The sequence below is a fragment of the Myotis myotis genome, unplaced genomic scaffold, assembly GCF_014108235.1.
Source record: "Myotis myotis isolate mMyoMyo1 unplaced genomic scaffold, mMyoMyo1.p scaffold_m19_p_15, whole genome shotgun sequence".
Classification (NCBI taxonomy): Eukaryota; Metazoa; Chordata; class Mammalia; order Chiroptera; family Vespertilionidae; genus Myotis; species Myotis myotis.
Window position 1 is genome coordinate 3,948,074 of NW_023416319.1, and position 16,719 is coordinate 3,964,792.

The window sequence follows — 16,719 nt, forward strand, 5'->3', positions numbered from 1 at the left end:
TGCTGAGGTCAGCCACAGACCCGGAGGCCATTTATCAAATGAGAACCAGGAGAGAAACTCAAACAATGTGAAGAAAGGGAGAATTTCTGCGCATGAATAAGAACGCCTGGCAGGTTTGCATTGTGGGCCATCGCACGGGTGAGTAAAGGGCCCTTTACTGGCCACTTTGGGGAGTGGAAACCAGGAGGGCGAGGGGATGGGAGAGAGCTGACTTAGCTCTGCCCGCCTGTTATGCTCCGCAGGTACTCAGTCAAGCACTCCAGTGCCCGGCAGTGACTCTCATTGTCCGAGCGTATGCTTTCAAATGCTGGCTGCACTAACAGAATGCAAAGGCTGCGTAGTCTTTCCCTTAAAAATCAATCTGCAGGGCTCCACAGAGTGGCAGCATCGCCCTGTGACCCTGGGCGAGCTGAGAGTACCCTCTCCTCAACACCTTGAACTTGGCTTTGAGAGTGGCCAGGCGCAGATCCCATGGACCCATCCCGCCCCCTCCCCACCCCCACCCTTCCTCGCCTGCACCCCCAGGCCCATTGGAAAGGTCTGGAGTCAGAGCCTCCCTGCCTGGCATAGGATCCCCCCATGGGGGCCGGAAACACAGCTGGGGTTCTGATAGATAGACTGTGGTCAGGGGATGGAGCAGGAGATGGGAACCCACGCGTGCCCTGAGGCGAACAGTCCAGCTCCACGGGGCCCCGGGGCGCGCGTTCAGCACTTCAAGTATGGACAGCGCCAGCTCCGCAGGGCCGCCTGAGGGTAGGGGCGGATTAGGGGGTGGGGTGGGATGGGGGTGGGAGGTGGGGTGAGCTCTAGGCCCAGTTCCGCCCCGTCCACACGCAGCGCCCACATCCCTCATCAGGAGCCTCTGGGACCACCATCCCTTCCCCGCTCCCGCCATGGCCACAAGCCGGCCACGGGAACTCACGGAGCCCTGCTCCGGTACCTGCGCGCAGGCAGCCCGCGGTCCCCAGGTTCGGCCCGGTTCTGCTGCGTGGAGGACGCTTTTGAGAACAAGACGCTGCGGCTGGAAGCGCTGGGCAGCGGCTGCTGGGCCCTGGGGCCAGAGAGGCCTACAGAGGCCACGCGGTGACTCAGAGGGACCCGGAGAGCCAGGAGGAGATGGTGCGGAGGCCGGCAGAGGCCGCGGGCGGCGGGGCCAGTGCGGGCCCGGACTCCTAGGGCCGCATACCCACGTTCGGAGGCCGCGGGGCGTGGGCCCAGAGCGCATCCTCTTCCCATCACCTTCAGCTCCTCCGAGGGGACTTGAGGGCTGGAAGCCGGGCCTCCCTACCTGACTGGTCTTCTCTAGTTTGCGTTTCCCTCCCGCCCTCTCCACCCCAGCCTCTCCGGGTCTCGGCCTCTCGCACTCTGGTGTGTCCTGGGCTCTGGGTAGCTGTCTCCCTGTGTGTGTCTCATTCTCGCTGTCTCTTTCCATCTTTCTGTGTTGGTGTGTCTCTCCAACGTGGCCCCCTTCCTCCTGCCCCAAACTTCGTGCGCTGGCCCTGCAGCAGCCTCGCTGGGAGGTGTCTCCATCGCCCTATCCTGGGCCAGCGCATAGCCCAGCGCTCCGACGGGGGCGGGTTATCCTCGAAAGAGCTTGGCTTTGGCCAGAGACACTTCCTGGACCGAGTGCTCCTGGAGTGCCTGGGCCTGAACTTGAGATCGGGTTCCATCCCTGCGGCCTTGGGTGCCTCAGGTCACCAGGGAACTGGCGGCCGGCCCTTGGCTGTCCTGGCAAGACATTGACCGACCTCTCCCACCTCCTTAGGGGGAGGGGGAAGGGGTGCAGACTTCAAACGTACACGGACTCGCATCTGTTGCAATCCTGTCCCCTCTGCACCCAGCGCTTCAGCGGGTTCACGCCTGCGCGAGCTGGTCTTGTGGTCAGTGCTGGGGTCTGGGGCCTGGGGCCTGGGGCCGGGTAGTTGAGGGGCAGGAGGGAGGGACCTGAACCTGACAGGGGCGGGGCTTGATAAGCCGCGGGGCGGGGCCTGGCCGAGGGCGGGGCCGGGAACGGGAGCTGCGCGGCCTGGCTGGCTCGGACTTGGACACCCGGTGCCCCCACCCCGCTCCGGGCTCTGCACCTCCCCCGCCGGGCGCGAGCGGCCCCTGCCCGGGACCCCCAGCCGGACCCGCCCTAGGAGGAGAATGTCCTTCCAAGGCAAGAAGAGCATCCCCCGGATCACGGTGAGCCCGCTCCGCCCCGCATCCTCTGCCCACCGCCGGCGGGGCTTGGCCTCCTGGCCCGGGGTGGACCTTCCCTCCCGGGCCAGGCCCTTGGCCCTCGGACCCAGCCCCCCGCACCGGGCTGACCGCCTGTCCGGGCTGTGACCCTTCACGCGCCGCCGCCGGGGGTTGAGGTCTCCGAGAGCCGAGCGCCCAGGCCCGGGCCCTGCCGCTTCCCGGGACCCCTCTGCGCCCGGGGCCCGGGGCCGGGCGCTTTCCGAAGCGCCGACGCGCCTCCGTCCCCGCGAAGGCCTGGCCGGCGGCGAGGCGGCGGATTCGGCTCTGCCTCCGCCTCGGAGTTGGACGCGGCCCTTTGTTGGCGCCGCCAGCCCGGCCTGGGGCGCGGAGATGCCGCCCTGCGCACCTCGCCCCAGGCCGGCCGCCCCCAGACCCTCCGCTGCGCCCGAGCTCTGGTCCGAGACAAAGCGACTCGGCCCGGCTCGGCCCAGAGCCCGTGGCGGCCCGAGCCCCTCAAGGTTCCGGGGTTCGGAGACACCGGGGAAAGCGAGCTTATTAGCTGCCGAACGGGCACCCCATCCCTCGGGGAGAAGAGACCCCCAGACACCACACGCTGCGGTGCGGGAGGTCAGACCTCCGCCCCTGGCTGCCCGGAGACAAAGCCACCGCTCCAGACGCCAGGAGCCCGCGGAGGGAGGGAGGGGGAGGGAGGGAGAGGGAGGGGGGAGGCAGGCCGCCTGGGCCCCAGCTGGACAGTGGCGCCGGAGGGCCCGAGGAGTTTCAGAGTTTCGGACCCAACTCTGGACTTGGCCTCAGTGGGAGGGTGGTGGGGTCTCATTTCCTGAGATACCGAACCAGAGGGAGGGCTCCTGCCTGTGGCTGGCTGGCTGGGGAGGAGGAGGGGAGTGGGGAGGGATGGAGGGGGGGAGGGGCAGGAGGACCCCTTCCATCCGCCCCCATCCTGCGCATGGACCCTCATCTCATCTGCTTGGTTCCAAACACAGTCAGTTCCCAGAGTCTGGGTTCAAATACCTGAGAACCGTGTGTGGGGTGTGGGGTGTGGGGGTGGGTGTGGGGTGTGGGGTAAGGGGGGCGGCGCAGAGCACAAGTCTCTTCCTCACTGGGGGAGGGTGAGGCGTGGATTTCATACCACTTTCCCAAAGCCGGGACTTTTAGAAAATACTTCTCAGCCCATTAAAGTGTAAGCTCATCCTTAGCTCTGGGCTGTATAAGGAAGGGTCTGCCTTTGGCCAGGGCAATTCGTCAGCCCTTTTGTAGACGAGGCTGTAATCCATTAGGTACAAGCTCTTAGGTGTCAGTAAGAACGGAGAGTAAGTAATACGGCTCATAAGTAATGCGTTATTTAATGGTAGGCTCCTAGCGTTCCCACCGACCACACCCGTGGCCTGGTCCTCTTGGCATCGGGCTGATGGTGTGTAAGGGGCCAGAGGCTCTGGCTGGAGCTCTGGCCAGGCCTCTAGGTGGGCACCCGGTCAGGCCTCCCGTGAAGTGCGGCAGGCTTTGCCACGGGGCGGAGTCGTAGGGAGCCCTGAGGAAAGTGCTGCAAACTTGGACCCTCATCCGCATCGTCTACACTCTGCTCTTCTCTGTTATTCTCCCCGAGGTCAGACCATCACCCCTGGTGGCCTGGGGCCGGGCAGTTGGGAGGCAGGAGGGAGGCACCACACCACACTTTCTCCCAACATTTGGGGGGATGCTCAGAAGGGTTTATGGCTGTGAGCATTGGCTCAGCCCCTGCCCCTGTCCCAGCTGTGCTGTGGGGCGGACCCACGGACAGCTGGCCTTGCTCCCTGACACTTTGTTCACCCGCGTGGGATGCCTCCAGGCAGCACCAGCACCTGTGGTCACCCCGATGCCTTTCTGGCCCTTCACCCCCATGGCTTCCCCGTCAGCAGCCCTTCTGGGGTCCATTTCTCATCCTGGTCCAAGGCCTCTCCTCTCACCTGGACAACCTCAGACATCACCCAAGTGACGGGCCTGTTTCCATCATTAAACGCCAGGTTCTACGTTCTGTGCAGAGCCAACGTGACCTCCTGCAAACATCCCTTACCAGGCTTAAACCCGCTGAGGGCCCTCCATGGATCCCAGGGCCACCCCGTCAGCCCTGGGCCTCTCCCCTCCCTCAGAAGTTTCCAGCCCCCAGCTTCCTCTTGGGTTTTATATTAATTCAAGCTCTTTCCAGCTGCAGGGCCTTTGCATAGGCTGTGTGGCCTCCCGCTTCAGCCCCTCAGACAGGCCCCCTCCTTCCCTGAAGCAGCCACGTCTCCTCCCCCACCATCCATCATGTCCTCCTCTTTGTCTCCTGTGTTTGTCACAGTCTGATGGCCTTGCATGTGATTTCGCTGAGGCCATGGGGGGAGGAGAGGGGACGGAAAGAGCGGGGCAGACTTTCGGGGCCAGCGCGGACATGGTAGGGACTTTGCTCACCTCTGTCCTCAGCTGGGTATTGAGTTAGATGGTAAACTTGAAGATGTAAATATAACCCATTTCATTGCACCGCTCATTCTCACTAATGTGGGCTTTTTGTTGACAAAGTGAAAAGCCAGTTCCCCTGTTCATCTTTTTGCCTTTGGGAGGAGAGCAGAGGGGGAGGCTGAGTGAGGGCCTGTGGGGCGGGGCGGGGGAAGAGGTTCTGCAGAGTAGGAGGGGGCTGGGTGGGTGCAGGGCCCTAAGGAGTGGGTGGGGTGCCCCCGACTGCAGCTGCCTCTGCCCTGTTCTTTCGGATGGTAGATGCTGCTGGCTTTTCTGCTGGGTTTTACGTGTACAGATTGTGCGCCAATGTTTCAGTCGTAGATCCAGAGTGAGAGGTTGTACTAACAATGTTGGGTAACTCGGTTTGGAGAAAACTTACCCATTTTGTTTGTTTGTTTGTTTGTTTGTTTGCAATAGAGTGATCGCCTTCTGATCAAGGGTGGGAAGGTTGTGAACGATGACCAGTCCTTTTTCGCTGATTTGTACGTGGAAGACGGTTTGGTAAAGTAAGTTTCTGTTAAGGATCCCTTCGCAGGCCCTAGAGTGCACTGATTGCACGTGATCCAGGACGCTCAGTCTTGTGAAATCCACGCCAGTGTTTTTTCTTTTCCGAAACCTCATTCCCTGCAAGCAGCTCCAGCCCAGGCCTTGAGTGACTAATCTCACCGTAAAGTCCAGTCGTAAGGTCTCAGGAAACAGGACTATGGCATCCACATTTCTTGCACCATCACAGCCTTGGGACGATTCGGGGCTCACAGTGGGTGCTTAATAAATACGTATTGACCACACCTATTAGCTTCTCTGCTTCTATGTCAAGCATCTCCAGCCACTAGTCAGCGAAGGACAAGTGGACGCCTCAGTGGACACCACCAGCGCCGTGACGTGCACACGGGGCCAGATCCCCCACTAGGGCCAGCTGTGTTGAGCCACTTCGCTGCTCTGACAGTCTCCGGAGTCCTGTGGAGCCCTGGCCGTGTGGCCCTCTCCCTCAGGACAGGAGCCCAAGCTCACGCGTCCCAGCTCCACGCGTTGCCGGGGAGCCCACGCATGTTCTGACCTGGGCCCTTTCTAACCAGCGACATCTCCCTTTGCTGCTTTCAGACAGATTGGGGAAAACCTCATCGTCCCTGGGGGCATCCGAACCATTGATGCCCATGGCCTGCTGGTCCTTCCAGGAGGTGTCGACGTGCACACGAGGCTGCAGATGCCTGCCCTGGGCATGACCCCAGCTGACGACTTCTGCCAGGGCACCAAGGCAGCCCTCGCGGGAGGGACCACCATGATATGTGAGTGTCGCCAGGTCGGGCAGCGTCCGGCCCCCACCTGGGTGCTCTGGCCGGGTGTGTGTGTGTTGCAGGAAGTGGTTTGCGTGCTGGGTTTTTTCTCAGTCCCATTTTCCTCTATCACATCCCGATCTGCAAAGCCCTGGAGTGCCTTCCCTCGTCACTTCTGTTTCTCATGCTGGCCATCCTGCCTGGCCAGCTCTGGGGTGCCCCTGGGAGTCTGTGGGAGCGCATGGACGAGTGCCCAGTTATTCATTATTTCCTGGGAAGCCAGCGGCTGGCCGGGGACCAGGTTTGGAAAACTCCGATGCTTTGGGCAAGCGAGGGGTTGTGTCACCTGAAATGCCAGATGGGTTTGCGCGTCAACTTCACCCCCGCTGAGGCCTGGGTTGCAGCAAGCTCCTGCCTGTGTCAAGAAGAATGAAAAACAGGTGCTGTGTCTTTAGGAAAAGGAAGACAAAAACTTACTGTTACTCTCTCAGCACCACCAGAAGTACTGTTTCTCTGAGCTGGCTCTGTGCCAGGCGCGAGCACCGTCCTGGTGGGCTGCAGCTCATGTGCTGTCCTCACAAAATCCTCTGAGCTCGGAGGAGAAGCCCCAGGTGCCAGCTTGTGTGGTGTTCCCGCTCTTGGCAAGCTCAGGAGCCAGGACGAGATAGCAGGCCAAAGCCCTCTCTCCCAGCCTTGAATGCCGAGTGCAGCCGTGCCTGCTGTGCCGGGTCTCACGAACCAGGTGGGGCGCTGGCTCCACCATGTTCTAGCTGTGTGGCCTCAGATAACAGCCGGCTAATACAGGCCACACTTGCCCCATCTGTCAGGCAGCAGGAGGAGGAAGCGTGCTCGCGCACAGAGGTGCTTTGTGGCGCCTGGTGCACAGGAAACGCTCTGTGACTGCCGCCAGGGAAGGCCGCGCTGAGGACTGTGGGCTACTCCACCAGTGACAGTTAGCCACTGTCAGAATCGTGGCGTGGTTTGGTTTACTCAACCAAGAAGCGAAAAACCCCACGACGGTCCATCCATCTTTTAGATGGACTCAGGAGACTGGTCGTTTCAGGCCATTGCTCATGCCGGTCACTGGTGGCCCCGGCCGGCCAGGACACCTCTGTGGTTGACATCACCTGCCCATGCCAATGCCAAGGCTGTGAGGTGTGGCTGAGAGGATGGAGAGATGTTACAGGCTTGGGGCTGGCTCTGTCGAGCCATCTGCTTCCTCCACCTGCCAGCACCGGCCTGGAGCTGTGCATGGCCCTCAGGGTGGGACAGGCACCCACTCCCGCAGGGTCCTGGCTTCCCCATCTGAGCTGTGGAGCACAGGAGCCCCGTAAAGGCTGTGCTGGAGGGAGGCACAGCACCTGCCAGGACCCTGGGGTGGTGCCTTCCTGTTGGCCACCCAGGGGAGGCTGTGAGCAGGGTTTGGGCCTTGGGTGTGAGGTTGGCAGGTGAGGGGCTGACAGTGCAGTGTGTGCACTCCCAGCCTCCCCAGAGGATGGGTGGGATGGGTGGCACTGATGAAGGTGTGTGCAGTCTGGAAGGCTCATGGGAAGCCAGCCCTACGCCGCTGTTCTGGGCAGGCGTCCAGGTCCAGCACCGAGGACAGCGGCGCCCTCCCTTCCCCACCTCAAGGTGCTCCTGTGCTGGAGGGTAAGGCCCTTAGCTGCCACCCATGCTGTTGAGCTGTGATGTGTGCATCGGGGGGGCGAGGTGGATTGTCTCTCAGCTCAGAGAGAGGCTGAGGAGATGGCTCGATGCCTTTCTGGACAGAGCTGATGAGCAGGTTTACAGCAGTGACAGCCCCTGTTAAGGTGCCTGTGGCATCTCCTGTGTTGTTCCTGATCTCTTGTTAACATGACCTCCTTGGAGGTCGAGGTCATTCCAGTTCCCGTGCTGGGGGCTCGGCTGACTGCACTGCCCCCACAGTGGACCACGTGTTCCCTGACGTGGGTATGAGCCTGCTGGCGGCCTACGAGCAGTGGCGGGAGTGGGCGGACGCCGGGGCCTGCTGCGACTACTCCCTGCACGTGGACATCCCCCGCTGGCACGAGAGCATCAGGGAGGAGCTGGAGGCCCTGGTCAAGGACAAGGGTGAGTGCCCACAGGGCTGAGGGGGGCTGGCTGGCAGGTGGGCAGACGGGGGCCTGGGCTTCCCTGGTCTCGGTGGGAAGCCCCCTCCCGGGCTGCCCCTCCGTGCTGGGCTCTACATCCGTCTGGCCCCAGGGCCGGTGGCCAGGAGTTGGGGGAAGTTGGAGAAGAGTCACTCGAGGGTCTGTTCTACTTCCAGAGGATCCAGGCTAAGGTCCTCACCTCCCAGCCTGAGGGACATATCTTGTAACTGTCCTCGTTACAGTGGTCACAGCTGTCACTGCACTCCCTTGTCTCGTGGTCGTGGGTGGAGGAAACGTGATATTCGTTTTCCTGGCAATTAAGACCCGGTTAGAAGGAGGAGGTGTTAGCACCCTCAGTGCTCTATGCTGCCCGTGCAGATGACGGGCCAGTCCATCACCAAGGGTTAAGTTTTTTTTTTATTATATTTTTTAGTTTACTTTTTTCTTTTTTGTTTTTTAGAGAGAGAGATAGCATCGATATGAAAGCAGAACATCGATCAGCTGCCTCCTGCAGATGCCCCAACCAGGGATGAACCCTCAACCTGGGCGTGTGCCCTGACAGGGAATCAAACCTTCCACCTTTTGGTGCAAAGGATGATGCCCAACCAACTGAACCATACCAGCCAGGGCGAGGGCTAAGCTTTTTTATTGAAAGTCCTGAAGCTAAAACCATATCAAGCCCTGACCGGTTTGGCTCAGTGGATAGAGCATCGGCCTGCGGACTGAAGGGTCACAGGTTCGATTCCAGTCAAGGGCATGTACCTTGGTTGCGGGCACATCCCCAATGGGGGGTGTGCAGGAGGCAGCTGATCGATGTTTCTAGCTCTCTATCCCTCTCCCTTCCTCTCTGTAAAAAATCAATAAAATATATTTAAAAAAAAACAACAAACCATATCAAGGTTCATAGTGGATTTGACAAAAGTTAGACGGAGTTAGAGAGAGGTGAGGGGGCCCAGAGGTGTGTTTGTGAGGGATTCATCTATGTTCGCTACTGGGGAGCCATTGGTCCCTGATCCCAGGGCCTGAGGGGCAGGTGAGGGGGGGCTGGCAGACACCCACCTTCATCACCTCTTGTCGGTGTGTGTGGGCCTGGTGCCCAAGGGCTGCCATGCCAGCTGGGGAGATGGCCATGGAGAGGGACCATCCCACCTGGTGCCTCTGGAGATGGGGGAGGCGGGGAGGCTCCCAGGCATCACCCCGACAGCTGAGCGTCTCACCCCTTCCTGCCTCTCCTCCAGGTGTGAACTCCTTCCTGGTCTTCATGGCGTACAAGGACAGATGCCAGTGCACCGACGGCCAGGTAGGGGCCGGTGCCCAGAGGAGGGGCCCGCAGGTGTCTCTCGGGCTGCTGCCGGGAGAGACGCCCCCTTATGGCTTGTGTGCCTCTCCTCGCAGATGTATGAGATCTTCAGCATCATCCGGGACCTGGGAGCCCTGGCCCAAGTGCACGCAGAGAACGGAGACATCGTGGAGGAGGTGCGGGCTGGGCTGTCTGGGCGCGGCGAGGGGTGAGGGCGAGGGTGACTCCTGGACACCAGCATGTGAGCACTTAATCCCACCAACCCCGAAGGAGGGAATATTGAACATGTTCAGGAGGTAGTTTGCCCAGGTCAAAGGTCAAGCAAGCAGGGAGTTAGGGGAACCTTTTGCTGCCATCGATTTTTCCATGGTCATCACACTTATCAAAAGTTCTTCCAAACCAAAATGTTGCTTTGTTGGGGGTACTGAGACTGGGGGTTCGGGCCTCCCGGCCCCAGGGATGGAGGCCCCTCAGGGAGCTGGCTTTGTTTTCTTTCTGACCAGTGGGCGCACGTGTGGGGTCAGTGCCTGTCCTTCAGTCACATCCCAGGTGGGGTCCTGCCCATCGCCTTCCCCTCGGCCCGGGCTGTGAGGTGGGCGCCCACGAGCTCTGCGCCCTGCACTTGATGTTTTTCTCCTCAGGCCTTTGGTGGCCCCTCAGGTGCAGGTGCATCGGGGCACCAGGGAGGTTCAGGGGGCTCCTCTGGGGCCTGGGGGGTGGTCCGCCCACCCCGCCTGTACAGAGCCCCCAGTGCACACCCAGCTTGGCAGGCAAGCCTGTGGCGTCATCTGAGCCCCAACACCAGGAACCCTGTGACCTCGGGCGAGTCCCTTGCCCTCTCCAAGCCCCGTTCTCCCATCTGTAGTTCGGGGAGCAGCAGCCACTCCTCGCCTGCTCTGCATTCTCCGTGGTTGGTGATGCTAGGGGCCCGGACTCAGCCTCAGCTAGTGGTTGCCCCTGGGCGGTGGCCCGCACGCCCTGGCTGCGGCTCCAGGCTCTGGTGCACCTGGGCAGGAACGTGGCACCTGGTTGGTTTCTGTAGGAGCAGAAGCGGCTGCTGGAGCTTGGCATCACCGGCCCCGAGGGCCACGTGCTCAGCCATCCCGACGAGGTAGGCGCTGTGCCCGCCGCGTGCACCTTGGCACTGACTGCGCCCCAGATGCCGCCTTCCTCTGGGGGTGGGTCTGGATCCATGGCCCGGGCAGGGCCGCAGCCATGCTGTCCTTACCTGTCCCCCCACCAGGCACATGTCCCCTATGACTGCTGGTCACCCCAAGCCCGTACTCAAGGCTGAAAGGTGGCAAGGTCAGGGCCTGGGAACTATGTGGGTCACCCAATCCTGGGCACCGAGTCCCAAGCTGGAGTCCTCACCCACCCAGGGGTGCCCTCTCTGGGCCCAGGATCTGTGTGTGACCGTCATGCCCTGTGATCTTGAGCAAGTCCCTTCCCAGGGGCTCCAGGATGGCCCTGGGGGTCAGCATGGTCAGGGTTCCCCAGGCCCTCGCCTGGCCTGAGAATCCCTGTCCCCAGGTGGAGGCCGAGGCTGTGTACCGTGCCGTCACCATCGCCAAGCAGGCCAACTGCCCCCTGTACGTCACCAAGGTGATGAGCAAGGCTGCGGCTGACGTGGTGGCCCGGGCCAAGCGCAAGGGTGAGTCCTGGGCCTGGACCCCCATGTTGGTGAGGGTCTGGGGGGTCAGGGGTCACCTTCACCTCCCGGGAACTTGGCTGGCTTCACTGAGGCTCAGAGTAGGGCAGGTATGACTGAGAAGCAGCTTGCCGCCCAGTCTGGTCTCCTCACCGAGGGGCCTCATGCCAGGGACTCCAGGGGTGGGCTGTGTGGCCTGCGGGGGAGCAGCAGCTGCTCACCAGGGGCCTTAAAGCAAACAGAGGGGCCTGTGGAGACACAGGATCTGTGTGTGATGGTGGACATGCCCAATGACCTTGGGCTAGTCCCTTCCCAGGGGCTCCAGGATGGCCCTGGGGTCATCATGGTCAGGATTCCCCGGGGAAGCGTGCTGTGAGGGAGCCTGATTTTAGTGCAATGGAATCTTGTCCAGCTGACCCCACCTGGCGCCCTACACACTGTTCGCTGGGCACCTCTGTGCACCAGGAGCTGGAGTGCACATCCTGAAAGCGGGGGTGCTCTCTGCCCACAGAGCACCCACACATGGAGGCAAGGGGTAAATAAGAAAAGCATGTATGTGTCCGTGCAGACCAGCAGGGGGCGAGCAGCGAGCTGACGGGGTCTCACTCAGCCTGTGGCCCAGTGGAGTGCCGGGCAGGCCTGACCCCCTGCCTGCCTGGTGCCCGAGAGGAGAGGGACAAGCTGTGCAGGGTCAGGAAATTGAGGGGCAGTGCAGTGCCCAGTCCTCCACCCTGCTTGGGCCCTGGGGGCATGCAGGCGTGGGGTGCCTCTCACGGGCCTCACTGCAGGGGTGGTCGTGTTTGGGGAGCCCCTCACCGCCAGCCTGGGCACTGACGGCTCGCATTACTGGAGCAAGAACTGGGCAAAGGCCGCGGCCTTCGTCACTTCCCCCCCCATCAACCCGGACCCCACCACCGCAGACCACCTCACCTCCCTGCTGGCCAGGTAAGGAGACGCTTAGGGTGGCCCAGGTGGGCCTGTGTGCACGACCTCGGCCTGCTGGCAGCTCCAAGCTTCTCCCACACAAACCCTGGGCCGCACCAGAGCACCCACCCTGATCTGCCCCGGCCCCACCCCCACAGCGAGGCGCAGCTCTGCCCAGCGCTGCCCTCACAGACCACCTCTGGCCCTGTGGGTGTATGGGCCACGTGGGGGTGAAGCCAGGCAGCCTTGGCTGGTTCAGGAGGGCCAGGCCCCTCTGGGCTCCCTGACTCGCTTGTTCTCAGCGGGGACCTCCAGGTGACGGGCAGTGCCCACTGCACCTTCACCACTGCCCAGAAGGCCGTCGGCAAAGACAACTTCACTCTCATCCCCGAGGGCACCAACGGTGTGGAGGAGCGCATGTCGGTGGTCTGGGAGAAGTGTGTGGTGAGTCCCGGGGCCTGGGCGCCAAGCACCGACCGGAGCCGGCTGCCTTGGGATCTGCTGGCTCAGCAGAGTGGGAAGCACTTAACCAGGAAACACCATGCGGAATGAGTCCAGTGTGTGGGCCCCAGTGTGTCCTTGTTCCCGCCCTCACCCAGGGCTCCTCAGACATCGGTTCTGGTCCCCCCAAGGGCCCCCCCCTCTGATTCTCATGTCACATTTGTGCAGGCAGCTGAGAGCGAGTGGGACCCCTTTCCGATGGTGTTATCCTCTGCGGTGCTAGTGGTCTCCCCATCATGCCTGCAATCCAGACTCCCGCCTTACTCGGAAAGCTCTGCCTGGCTTCCTCGGTCCCCTTCGCCCCCCAACCCCGGCCCTTCCCTGGACTGAGGCCCAGACCCCGGCCCCCCTCACCGCCCTGCTTCCCCAGGCCTCCTGGCCACACGGGGAAACAGTCATGTCCCGCAGGGCACACAGACCTGGAGCCTTCTCCACTTACTCACCACTCAGTGAGCCCCGGGACCAGGCTTTGGGCACAGGAAGGGGGAGAGCACTGGCTGGCTGAGATGGACCGATTCATGTGCCCTGGGAGTGTGAGCGGGTGCTGTCACTGCCTTGGGGGGCAGGGCCTTGGGCCCCATGAAGCCCCAGACCTCTCAGCTCCCCTTCTTGCTTCCCAGGCCTCAGGGAAAATGGACGAGAATGAGTTCGTTGCTGTGACCAGTACAAATGCAGCCAAAATCTTCAATTTTTACCCAAGGAAGGGGCGCGTGGCTGTGGGCTCCGACGCTGACCTGGTGATCTGGAACCCCAAGGCCACGAAAATCATCTCTGCCAAGAGCCACAACCTGGTGAGTGAAGCCGGGTCCCCGAGTCAGGGTCAGGGTGGGGTTGGGGCCTGGCAGCCTTCCCGGGGCTCCAGGATGGCCATCGGGTGCAGCTCTGCCCCACTCAGCTGGGACGCCTGTCTGGAGATTGCTGCAGAGTGTCACGTGCCTGCCCACCCGGAGGGCGAGTTACCCAGGGCAAGCTCACCCATGTGCTCTTTGTCCTTCTAAGAAATGGGACTCAGAGACAAGCCCAGGAGGGTGCGGCCGGTTCCTGCTGGTTCTGGCCCCGCCGAGTTGGCTGCCTCCCATCAGAGGTCAAGCACGGGCACTCAGACCTGCCTCCCCACACCCCTAGGAGGCTGGCAGTCCGAGGGGTGTCCCGAGGGTGGTGCTGGACTCTCGCCCTGTCCCCCCAGAATGTGGAGTACAACATTTTTGAAGGCGTGGAGTGCCGAGGAGCCCCCACGGTGGTCATCAGTCAGGGCAGGGTGGTCCTGGAGGACGGGCACCTGTTCGTCACTCCGGGGGCTGGCCGCTTCATTCCTCGGAAGACATTCCCGGACTTCGTCTACAAGAGGATCAAGGCGCGCAACAGGGTAAGGCCCGGGCCAGCGTGCAAGGCGAGAGTTCTCGGACCTTCCACACGTCCGGGAGGTTTCTGCTCCGGGTCAGCCCCGACCCCCTACCCAGCAGCGCAGGCCTGCTCCGGGGGTGGGTTCCAGGGGTGGCCCTCTGAGCGTTTATTTCCCAAGTGACCCACGTCTGTGCAAAGCCCAGACAGAGGGAAATAGAGTCATGAGTGGCACCTCCCCAAGTAAACTACTGTGGACACAGAAGCAGGGCCTCCAGGGTTTCTCCATGAGCAGATGTGCACGTGATCATCAGCAGGGCGTGAGCTTTCCACAATGGCTCTTGTGAACTTGGACATCATGAGCACTTTTCCTTGTCTTTACCTTCTCTTCCCATAACCCTGCGTCTGATGGTTGCACTAGGTTCCACACTGCATGCCTAAGTGATTGCTGCATGAACACGCATGCACACAGGCACACTCAAAGGATGTCTGAACTGAGAGTGAGCTGCCTGGGGGCCGTCCCCTGGGGAGGGGTGTGGTCCCTGCTCTAACTCAGGCTGTCAGGGCCCAGAAGCTGCTCAGTGAACCTGACCCTGATGTTGGAACAGAGTAGAGTGGTCAGGCTCTTGGCAGGAGCCCCTGCCCTCCAGCTGTGGGTGCCTCAGCCCCCTCACGCCTGGCTCCCTTGACCTGCAGCTGGCAGAGATTCATGGCGTGCCCCGAGGCCTCTACGATGGGCCAGTCCACGAGGTGATGGTGCCCGCCAAGCCCGGGGGTGGCTCCCAGGCCCGCGCGTCCTGCCCCGGGAAGATCTCAGTGCCGCCCGTGCGGAACTTGCACCAGTCGGGGTTCAGCTTGTCTGGTGAGTTGAGCCTGTGTCTGTGAGTGAAGACCATTGCCCTGCCAGGGGCCGGGCGGGGGGGTGAGGCCCACCTGGAAGCCCCTTCCGGCCCCAGGACCTGCCTGGGGCTGTCACTCTGAGCCCAGGGTGAGCGTGGGATGCCCAGCCTCTGTGGGACCCAAGTGCCAGGTGGAGTCCGGCTGCTCCAGCCCCAGCAGCCCCACCACCCGCCGTGGTGTGTGAGGCACATGAAGAAGGATCTTCAGGGACATGCCTCTGGTCAGGGACCTCCCAGCATGCTGTGTGACAGAGCCTTCCAGAAGCACTGGGCCCAGGTTCTCTCTGCAAACCAGAGCCAGACACCTCCCTTTCCAGCCCTTGGGTGGGGCTCACCTGCCCCGTGAGGACTTGTCTCGTGCTCCCTCTTGGGAAGGTGATGGCAATCCCTGCTCACCTCCTGGGGACATAGGGCAGGGGAAGGTCCCCTTTGAAATCTGGATCATCTTAACAGCTAGGGACAGGCCTCTCCCATCTCAGGGACAGCCTGAGACCCCCTGGAGGGATGAGGCAGGACTGGCTTCTGCTCCAGGAAGACTTCCCAGAGGGTGGACCTTGACCTCCAGGCCCCTGCCTGCTGTAAACGCTGGCCTTGCTGTCCTATGCATCCGAGGCCTCAGTGACAGGAGCACCTGCCATCTGGGGAGCGTCAGGGACCCTTGCAGGGGGAGGGTTCTGCAATCTTGGCCTTTGGATGTGGCCGTGTCTGCAACCTCTCCCCACGCCGGTGCCCTGCCCTTTCTGCAGGATCTCAGGCAGATGACCACATTGCCAGACGCACAGCCCAGAAGATCATGGCGCCCCCTGGTGGACGTTCCAACATCACCTCGCTGTCCTAGACCTCACTCTGCTCAGGGTGTGAGCAGCGGGTGCTGTCCCAGACAGGCGGCGTGGGGCTCACTCTCCCTGTTAGCTTCCCTTTGTTGAACTGACTTTGAAAGGTGCTTGGTCTTCCCTTCCCCTCCCCAGAAACTCTCATTTTGGGGGTCCCAGGCCCCGTTATGAGGGCTGAATCTGGGGAGGTGCCACTGCCAGGGACAGCTCAGGTTGCCTGGGCCGGGTGCTAGGTGCCTCATGAAGGCAGGGCTGTGGGAACCCCCAGGGCCTCACAACACACACAGGCCAAGGGTTTGGGGTTTGCCCCCCTCCTCCCCGTGTGCATCACTGCCCTTCGAAGTCCCGGCTCTGCCGTCTGCCTCCCTGCAGAGCTACAGCCTGTGTCCCCGGTCCCGGCCCCCAGCCCCGGCCCAGCCTGTCACGGCACAGGAGCAGCGCCGTGAGCTGAGCCCCACCGGGGCTGCTGTGACTTCAGGGACCCGCCGGGAGCTGAGCGCGGCCTGGCTTCCCGGCCGCATTGTACACTCTTCTGAGGACCAAACCTCCGCCTTCGTAGTCGCCCATCTCCAAGGGGAGTTAGGACCTTTAGCTAGGATGCCCCCATCTTGTTACTAAGTGTGCATCCAGTAGTGCGGTAGAGCAGCAGTTTTGTGCAGTGAGGACAACTGTAGCCAGGACTCTGCATGCCACCCAGCCGGCCGCAGCACTGCCACCAGTCTGGTGGGCACTGGCTCAATTAAAGGCGTCTGGGTTGGAAGCTTCCCCGACTTCTCTGGCCCCTGCACCATCCCCGCGTGAGTGGGTTTTGCGCCGCCCCCCTCATCCCCCCACCCCAGACCCTCCTGCTGGCCCCTAGCCTGGCATTGGACCTCAGCACCACCCACAGGGACATGCTGCTCAGCCTACGCTGGGAAGGGGCAGGGCTGGGTCTGAGTGGTGGGGATGGATCCCCTTAGGAAAGGGGGTCTGGGGACCTGCTCCTGAGCCCAGGCCTGTGGGTCAGGGACAGCCAGATTGCCAGAGGGTCAGGGGCAGACTGGGAGGACCTCCACCCACATTCTGACCAGATGGGCCCAAGCCACAAGCAGCAGGTTGGGGGGCTGCATGGCTGTGAGCTGATTCCTCCAGCAAGCTGCCAGGCCTAAGTGTGATGCCCCTACCCACACACACAGCCTGGGCCCCGCTCCCCCCCCAAGGCAAAGCAGCCCAGG

The 16,719-nt window shown here is 62.1% G+C and overlaps 1 protein-coding gene across 1 annotated transcript; it reads left to right on the forward strand.

Annotated features, from left to right (window-relative positions):
- The first annotated feature begins 2,009 nt into the window (after positions 1 to 2,009).
- Positions 2,010 to 16,270, forward strand: DPYSL4 (dihydropyrimidinase like 4). Its single transcript, XM_036335716.1, has 14 exons — positions 2,010 to 2,184; positions 5,092 to 5,180; positions 5,776 to 5,960; positions 7,875 to 8,039; positions 9,298 to 9,359; positions 9,455 to 9,535; positions 10,402 to 10,470; positions 10,890 to 11,010; positions 11,796 to 11,952; positions 12,234 to 12,375; positions 13,053 to 13,223; positions 13,619 to 13,798; positions 14,470 to 14,635; positions 15,419 to 16,270. The coding sequence occupies exons 1-14, from the start codon at positions 2,146 to 2,148 to the stop codon at positions 15,508 to 15,510; spliced, it is 1,719 nt and encodes a 572-aa protein (XP_036191609.1). The 5' UTR covers positions 2,010 to 2,145; the 3' UTR covers positions 15,511 to 16,270.
- The last annotated feature ends 449 nt before the right edge of the window (positions 16,271 to 16,719 follow it).